A 9,665-nucleotide genomic window follows, 5' to 3' on the forward strand; every position below is an offset into this window, starting at 1 on the left:
CTTTACAATAATATATGTGGTAGTTAAGTTTGTATGTCAACTTGGCTGGGCCTGGTTGAGTGGCTAGGCAGCTGGATATAGTTATTCTCCGCGGTGAGACTGGTAATTAACTCCATGGTGGAATCCAGTGGAGCAGCTGAGTTGCTGCTTTAGGGATGTGGGCTATTTCCAGTTTATAAGAAGCAACTTTGAGGCAAGTCTCCAGCTGGTGGCATGCTTGAACCCTGTATGTAGCCAAGTCTTCATTCAGTAACCTGCCATGCTCTGCCAATCTTGGGACTTCTAATGGATTTGAATCAATGGCCTGCCGTGCGGTTTGGTGTTAGTGGTACTGTGCATTTTCACTCGTCGAACTTGGGTTTGTCAGACTCATCAGCCAGCAGCTGCCTGAGTGAAGAGATGCCTCCAGCTTAAGTAGGCCTAGAGCAAGAGGCAGAGCTGAAGCCCAAGGTGGAGGGTCTTTCACCCAGTCCCTAGAGCCTGGTACTTTGAAATTGGACTTCTAGCCTCCCAAACTCTAAGAGAATAAACTCCTGCTCGTTCAAGCCATTTCCCATTTGTGGTATATTCCTGTCAGAATATTGGTAACCACCACAATACATAAGTGAAGGAACTGATTTTAGTTTCAAATCTGATGGGAATAAGAAAGATCTTTGGTTACTATTTTTGATCTGTTATTAAAGAAATAAGAAATCAGTCACTTCACAGACAATGGCTATTATATATTTTTCTCCTTGGAATTGAAACAAAATATAAATAATAAAGGCCATTATTCTCTTCAGGTCCTTGTGCTCTTGGCATCTCAACCTTCTTAACAGTTACCTGGGCTTATTAGCCCTTTCCATAACTCCCTGAATTTGCACTTTCTATTCTCACTTGCCATGACCAACTCCTATCCATTCTTCAAGACCCAATTCAAATGTAATGCCTATAATGAAAATTTTCCAACCATCTCTGAGTTACCTAAATTGTTTACTGTGCTCCCAATACCACTATGGCACTCTGTTTTCCAACACTTATGCTGTAATTTATTACTTTTTGCATTTGCTTCCCTCAGGGTTGCAAAGGATTTTTATATTTCTACCACCTAGCACATACAACCTCCTGGAGGGTGTGTCATAAATATTTGTAAAATCAAATAAAACTTACTAGCAAGGCAGTGTCTTACACTGATGGTTTCAAAAATGAGAAGCTCAAGAAGACTTGAGACTGTCTTATTCAGAAAAGATTTACAAAGGGAAGGTACAACTTCAAATTTTGTAATAATGATGTACTAGCAAGATGGAGGGAGCTCTGGCGGCATAGTGCCAAAGGCATTTGACTGCTGACCAGGCGGCTAGCGGTTCAAATCCACCAACCACTCCTCGGAAGGAAGGCTGGGCAATCTACTTCCGTAGTCATATTGCCTCAGAAACCCAAGGAAGGGTCACTATGAGTCAGATCTGACTCCGTGGCAATGAGTTAGGAAGATGGGAAATTCTAAGCTCCACCTTTAGGTTTACTAATTCTTTCAGCAAATGTTTTTCCTGAGGTATTCTAAACAATTAAACTATAGCTACTATATTTAAACTTTTTAGTTAAAAACTATTTTTTATTCTATCAGATACTATATGCTAATGGCAGGAGAACGGAAAACAAATGGAAAAAGCAGAATTGAACAGTGGCAAAATATCAATTAATTTATAATATAAACTAAATTAAAAAATAAAGACATGGTTAAATTAAATGAATGAAGTAAATAATTAGAGATAGCCTAAAGTATTGTTTTTTAAGTTTTTAAAAAACTTTGACAAATAGATTTTAAACTATAATCCAATACATACATATATATTATATATAACTGGAAATAATACTCACCCTTACTAGATATATTCTTTTCTTTTTTCATTGAAAAGAAAAATAAACCAAAAAAAAAAAAAAAACCACTGGTCAAGACCCAATAAAATGATTTCATAACTCTATTACTGGTTTAAGATTTAAAGTTTGATAAACACTGTCCTAACACTAACAACCACAACCCTTCAAAAAATCTGTATATAAAGTTTACAACGAAATACAAATTATATCCTATATCCTTAAAAGAATGTGGTAATTTTTGCTATCCTTTAGTTAGGAAGAGTGAAATGGAATGCTGATATCTAATAAATGAAGGCTATTATATCTATTAAGACAAATGTCTTAGTTCTGGAGCTTTAAGAGTGACTCAAACACAGTCATGGCTGGGAACTGTTAAAATACAAAGACTTTCATTTTAACTAAGATTATTCTAAAGTTTCCCTTCAACCCTAAAATGACTTAAGTACAGTTCTACTCATTATTGAATTTAGTTATGGAAGTGTGAGATGATATGGATTTAAAAACATTCTTCACAGAGTATCCACCCCACAACTCTCATTTAGGACAAGTCATTTTCTTCCCAATAGATTGTTACCTCTAACGTTGTATTATATAGGTATTTTTCTGGCTGCCACTAAATTCAAGTCACTTTAAAAATGTTAAAAGTTCTTTTCATAGTCAACTATATAAATTCTTAATTAATTTCCTTACATTAACAACTATTGTTGTAACACATTCCATAATAACCTACCATGAGGCAATGAAACGCTTTTTATCATTCATATACATTTCTTACCTTAAATGCCACTGAATCTATATATATATATCATTCTTAATATAAACTATTTTCTAAAAGTAAGTGGCTTAAAGGAAATTTTTCATAAAACTACAGATGACAGTAATCTAAATACAAAAGCATTATCAAAATAAATGTAACATTTACGTATATAAAATAAAACTGCCATTTACTTTTTACAAGATTGCCACAGACACATGAAGTTTTGCCCAGGTTTTCTCATTGGATCTCCATGTTGACTGGATCCATTGAATGGAGAAGGCTGAGAACTGTTAGGATGCCCCTGCACTTGCACAGCTGGTGACGATGTCACAGGAGTGTTCTGTGAAAAAGTATAATGCATGATTTATGAAATGACACTGAAAAACATTATTTTATACTATAGTCTTATAATTTGATTACATTAATAGATGATTTCTAATATGTATGATTTACATTTTGTAAGAATGCTTATTATTTAAGCTAATGATTAACTTTAAAAATTCTTTAAAAAGATAATTCTACAAAGATAATCAGTTAAGTTTGATTGTAATATGAACACAAAGAGGCAAGGAACATTGCTATTACAATTATAAAATATAAATTACTTTTAATTAAGATTTTTTGATATTATTAAAAATAGGTAGGAACAACACAATCAGAGTTTAAATGAGAAATAAATATAAATGTACCCAATTCTTTACATATTTCACTCCAATAAGTTAACTACAAATCAGTATTTCTTTGCGTATTTCCTTATAGATTTTTCAAGGGATATAAAATAAAGAATACGTGGTAAAAAGCAAAGAAAGTTTCAGATGATTGTTAAAAATGAAGCACCTATTAATGAATTATCAGTACAAACTACAACTTAAGTCTTTAAAGTTGCTCAATTACAGGTTTTAATAGATGCTAGTAAAAGGATCCTAATTGTAGGCAAAGTCTTTTAAATAATACATTTTTTTTTTCGTTCTATTCCTCTTTCTCTCTGCAACACACATAAATAAATAATTATAATGTAGCTTTATTTATTTTTTAAAAAACAGGGTCTCCAATTTTGATCTCTTTCCCCATGGTTTGCATTAGTAGCTGGGTACCATTTAGTTCTTCTCGTCTTAGGGTCATATGGGTTGAGGTTCTTAAGGTCCATCAGTCCTTTGGAGAGACCAATAGTTGCCACTTAGATCGGCAACACAAGCTTTTAAGATCCCAGTTACTACTAACTGAAGTAAGATGCAGAACAATACGTTTGTATAACATGCTGTGCCAACTGAGCTTGATTTCCCCCACAGGCTCAGTGACCCACTACTTCAGGTGCTTATTTGTGGGTAAGAAGTTATCCTAACTTAATGTAGTTCTTAATTTTCGACAATATTTTTTCTCAGAAAGCCTTAACTCATATTTTATTCACAACATACTGCAAAGAAAAAAAATCTTCAATTTCTTATATAAATTATAGCACACTATTTTCAAGCAGTGTTTAAAGGAGAGAAATTATACTTACTCATTTATAAGGTAATATTTGAATAGTTGGGAAAAGTCTTAAAAGTGCTGACAACCTCAGATTGAAAGTCATAATTTTTAAGAAAACCAGACAAAACACAAAAACACAAGGCTATAACACATAAATGAAAAAAACTAGAATAAAGTGCTGAAATAAAGTTCTCATCAGAAATGTAAAGTCTTAAGAAATTTTAAGTTCTAAGTTTCTAGGAAAAAGAAAAAGAAAAAAACTTTTGGGATGTGACCTAAATTGAGTTTTTGTCCTTCACATGTCAGTGAAAAAATACATCCATATTTGAAAAGCTAATATATTATTTGAGCAACACGTGTTATAGGCTAGAATGTGGTCTTTCAGGCGGGATAGATCACATACACATTTTTAATCTGCTTTTTCACTAGCTATGTTTCTTGGGTAACCTCATTAACTTCTCTGATCCTGTTTCCTCAGCTATAAAATACAATTAAGAAAATCTCACCTTTAGGGATGGTTGGCAGACTAGAGAAACTACACATAGAGAGTCTACCTCCAGATTCTCAATAAGTGGTAATTTTGATTATTTTTTATTATGCAAATAAAGATTCAGAAGGGAAATCATGTTCTGGAGGCAAGATGATCAGTTCAGTTTGGTGACAGTTATAGACAATGATCAACTAAAAATGTCCATCAATAGAAGTTAGACTGGAAATATATATTTGACAATCATTCACCTACCATAAAAATTCTCATGGTGAGAAAGCAAAATAGTAAAAAAGTAAAAAAAGGTCAAAGAGTAAAGAAGATAAAATCGGAATCAGTATATTTATTAAAAATATTAAATTATTTCCTTAAATTGTAAATATTACACTAAAAATCAAGAAATTTTAATAACTGAGAGTATCTAAGAGGATCAGGTCCAACCAAACAGATATAACGAAGAGAAGCAAGTTACACACATCCTAGAATTTGAATTAAAGAGTAAAATCTGTCAGATTTGCCATTCCTTCAGAATGAACTTCTGGTTCCTTACATTATTACTATTTAAATTACATATTTTATTTACTATCTCGTTAGATACTTATAAATTACACTTTTTTCATTTTTAAAAGTCTTAACAAACCATTATTCTATTTCTTATATATTTTTATCATTTGCATGGTTTTCATTGGTTCCACAGAGAAAACATAATAATAAGGAATCAAAGAATATTTTAATCCCAAATACTAACCAAGGATATAGCAAGGATGACTGCAGTTAATACAAGCTGTTACATTAAGAATGAATAAAAGACATACAAACCAAATGTAATGATTAAAACTTTTATTCTAATTCACAAAAGCTTCTTTAAAAAAATTTAAGGTAACAGGAGAAAACTGAATATGAATTAGGTATCAAGTAATATTAAGAAAACGCATTTGTTAGGTGTCATTTGGTATTTTGAGACTGATTACCTATTTATCTGCCTACCTAAATAGCTACCTATCTATCTACCTGGTCCTTAACTAGTAAAAAAAAAAAAAAAAAAAAACACACACACACACACACACACACATATACTGAAATATTAATAGGTGAAATGAAGTAATATTTGGATTTATTTAAGTGATACAGAACAGGAAAAATGATGGTGGGGAATAGATGAAATTAGAAAGGCAAATGGTGATATTTGATGGATACATGGGAGCTAATCATATTATTGATTATACGCTTGTGTATATTTGAAAATTTCCACATTAAAATGTAAAAAAAAACAAAAAAAAAAAACCAACACACACACACACAAATTAAAAATGTTAAAAATGTGAAATTCCAAGACCTACGTTTTCTTAGACCATAGTTGTTAATGTTCTTTGGCTTAAACAAAATGATCACTTCTTTCCCCAAAACTAACTTTAAAATAGAATAGTTGTATTGTACTAAATGTTTTTTAAAGTACCATTTAAATTAATCACTTTAAGAATTAGATGTTTTATATGAGAATATAAAAAAAAATTCAATCGAGATATAGACAATTACTTTTGTTAAACATTATCACATAGCGTGAATTCCCATTAACATTAGCTCTACCTATACTCATACATTCTCGGAAGGAAGGTTGGGCAATCTACTTCCGTAGTGATACCGCTTCGGCAACCCAAGGAGGGGTCGCTATGAGTCATGGCCGACTCGACAGCAAATAACAACAACAACATACTCAAAAATAAAATGGAAAAGTATGTTTCAAAGTCATGCTTCTTGGAATGGTCAGGTCTTCAGCAATATTTTTTATTATCACCCTACTCTACTGAAGAAAAGCTAATTGTTTATATTGTATTTATTTATAAAAGTAGAAAAGGTACAACTTCAATAGTGAATGACCAGAAATCCAATATTACCCAAAAGATGTGATACAATCCAGTGATATTTTCTTGTAATGAAAAATTAAGTAAAAAATGTTAACTGACATCATAGTTATATTTCCATCAAAGATACTGCTTTTTTAAAATAAAAAAGTATAATTTTACTTTATCACTTTTCAATAATAAATCATAGCTGAAAATTCTAGAAAATGACGACAATAATTTCTGATATAAGATTTGGGCTTAGTAATTCTTACTTTCTTTTAAATATTAAACTTAAGAAAATCTTAAACTAAAACTAAAATTTAAATATATCATCTGAGTTAGAAAAGCTGCAAACTCAATCTATTATCATAACAATATACAGTTTACTAAGTGATAATGAAATAGTGTGTTCAAGTCTATCTATGCATTTTGAAAGCCACATATAAAATGGAACTAACTCAGAAGGTTAATAAAAGTGATGAATAATTAAAAAAAAAAAAAAAAAAAAAGACACCTAAGGAGGAACTGGCAAAGTACTGTGGTAAAGGACAGGTAAGTACAGAGAGAGAGTTTCAAACATTTCTAAGGAACAAGGATTAGATTTACTCTAAATGTGATATAAGAGATTACGTCTATTCTAAATATACAGATTTTAAAAGAATTAAGACAGCAATGAAAAGGAAACTGATGGAAAAGAGAAGATCTTTGCAAGTGTAGACAGATACATCACATCACTTCAACTCCTAAAAATGAAAGTTTTTGGCAAGATATTATCTAAGGCTCCCTCAGCAACAACATTCTCTCATTTTATTAAACTCCCAAACTCTTTCCTTTTATTAAGTGTTACTCTAAATAAACAATACTTATCAAACCCTGTCTTAAAAGACACACTGGAATATAAACAAAAATGCTGTTTAGTAGTGATGCCTTTTTAAGTTTTTACAATATATTATAGGTCTACAAATCTGAGTAGCTGTGCTTTTAAAAAAGAAAAAAAAAAAAAAAAAAAAGCCACAAACCACTGAAAAGTTTTTATTGTGGCTCTTCCTAAAATTATTCTGTATGGTTATGACTAAATGCTGCCCTCCTGAGGCTACAAGATCTGCGTTCTGAGGCTTGAGCAACTTTTTCAAACTCTTTATTAGAAGGAAGGGACCAATATTCAAAAATGTTACTCAGCATCTTATCAGGAATGATTCACTGGGAAGGGGCATACATAAAATATCTTAAGTAGGTACATCATTAAATAAAATATATGTATATAGAAGAATTTGGCATGTCATCTGATCATTGAATTAACAGATGTTCAACAAGATCGCAAAACAAGTCTTTAGGAAAGTGTAATTTTTTTTTTCAATTTTCTTTCATATGCCAATCTAATTTTATGCCCCTTCCCCTTCAAAAGAACGAAACAAAAATGCCAACAAACCCACTGAAATTGAGTCCATTCCAACTTACAATTACCCTATTTACAGGGAGCTCTGGTAGCGTAGTGTCTAAGGCACTTGACTGCTAACCAGAAGGCTGGCAGTTCAAACCTACCAGCCACTCCTCAGAAGGAAGGTTGTGCGATCGACTTCTATAGTGATACTGCCCCAGAAACCCAAGGAGGGGTCGCTATGAGTCAGGTCTGACTTGACAGCACATAACAACATAGGTCAGAGTAGAACTGCCCCCAAAGAGTTTTCAAGGCTGTAACTCTTTATTGAAGAAGACTACTACATCTTTCTCCATGGAGTGGCTAGTGGGTTCCAACCTCTGATTTATCAGTTATCAGCCCAGAGCTTTAGCTACTGCACTGCACAACCAGGGCTCCCTTTATGCTACCAGCAGATATTAATTAATGAAGAGTGGAGGAGGGTAGAATTTCATAAAACCAAGTATTCTTATGTTGCACTTTAACTTGAAAATAAGCAGATACAAATTGGCCCTGAAGTAGGTAAAATTATCTTCTGTTTACATACACTACCCAGCTAAGAAAACCTATGTTTATATCATTTATTTTCACATATATTCCTCCTTTATATAATTAATTCCAACAAATGTTCCACTGTAACACAACACAATGTATTAAGATCTCAAACTATGGAAACTTTATGTATACACTGGACCCCTTCTAAGCAAACAGCTTCAGCAGGGAAATGGGCAAAATGCAACCATACTTGGTCCTTGTACATGCTGAAGCAAGCCTGGGTTGATGAAGTGTGTCATTATAGAATATGACACCCCAGTTAAGCATGTCTGATAATATCAACATTACTTTGACTGATGTCATCTGATCATGGAATTATCAGATGTTCAACAAGATACCAAAACAAGTCTTTAGGAAAGAATGCTTTTAGGGCTATTTTTCAATTATTCCCTCCACTATCTAGGACTATATTGGTTGTGTGAACATAACATCTTTAAAACTTGGCCAACTAGTTCCAGCAAGATGGCAGACTAAGCAGAAGGACTGCACGGACTCTCTTCAACAAAGAAAAGGGAAACCAATTAACACAGACACAGAAGATAATCTTGGACCTCTGAGCCTTGAAGGGAAGGATACAAAAGTGGACTAAACTCCAAATAGCAGAAGTATTTGCATGAAAATAACAAAAAGGAGACACACGGAGCTGCGGTCTGGCAGCGACCTGAGCGACCCTGATGGCACAGATGGCTTGGAGACTCCCGAGTGGTGGTAGGACCTAAGAATTAACCCAAAAATCACCCGCTAGCCAGGGACTTCCCGGAGGACTGTGCACGGTGGCTGGGGAACAAATGGAGAAGGTGAAGAGAAAAGTGGGCTGAGCTGTGGACTTTGCTGATCCGGAGGGCACCACCATTTTGTAGGTTTAAAAAGCGGCTTGACTATTTTGGATATTTAAAGAGACAGAGCTCTTGCAGATTCCTATGGTGGTAGGACTTAAGAATTAACCTAAAAATCCCCCTGCTAGCCAGGGAATGAATGGAGGACTGTGCACGGTGGCTGGGGAACAAACTGAGAAGGTGAAGAGAAAGGTGGGCTGAGCTGTGGACTTCTGCTGGTCCAGAGGGCACCGCCATTTTGAAGGTTTAGAAAGCAGCTTGACTATTTTGGATATTCAAAGAGACAGCACTCTAGCAAATTTCTGTGGCTTAAGAACACGTTCTGCTCTCCAGCAACCCCAAGGACACTCAGGGCCTGCAAGATTGAAAAGGTACAACATTCTTCTTGTTACTACACCCTACACCCACTTGGTGAACAGAGGTGTGGCCATCCCCACTCCCA

At 33.7% G+C, this 9,665-nt stretch overlaps 1 protein-coding gene across 1 annotated transcript in view; it reads right to left on the minus strand.

Annotated features, from left to right (window-relative positions):
- Positions 1–9,665, minus strand: part of ARID2 (AT-rich interaction domain 2) — a 325,308-nt gene that overhangs the window by 43,152 nt on the left and 272,491 nt on the right. Inside the window, exon 16 of the mRNA XM_007937912.1 lies at positions 2,806–2,954. Within this exon, the coding sequence (XP_007936103.1) occupies positions 2,806–2,954 (149 nt within the window). The remainder of the gene's footprint in view (positions 1–2,805; positions 2,955–9,665) is intronic.

This window comes from Orycteropus afer, unplaced genomic scaffold (genome assembly GCF_000298275.1).
Source record: "Orycteropus afer afer isolate SDZICR_OR568_19922 unplaced genomic scaffold, OryAfe1.0 scaffold00045, whole genome shotgun sequence".
Taxonomy (NCBI): domain Eukaryota; kingdom Metazoa; phylum Chordata; class Mammalia; order Tubulidentata; family Orycteropodidae; genus Orycteropus; species Orycteropus afer.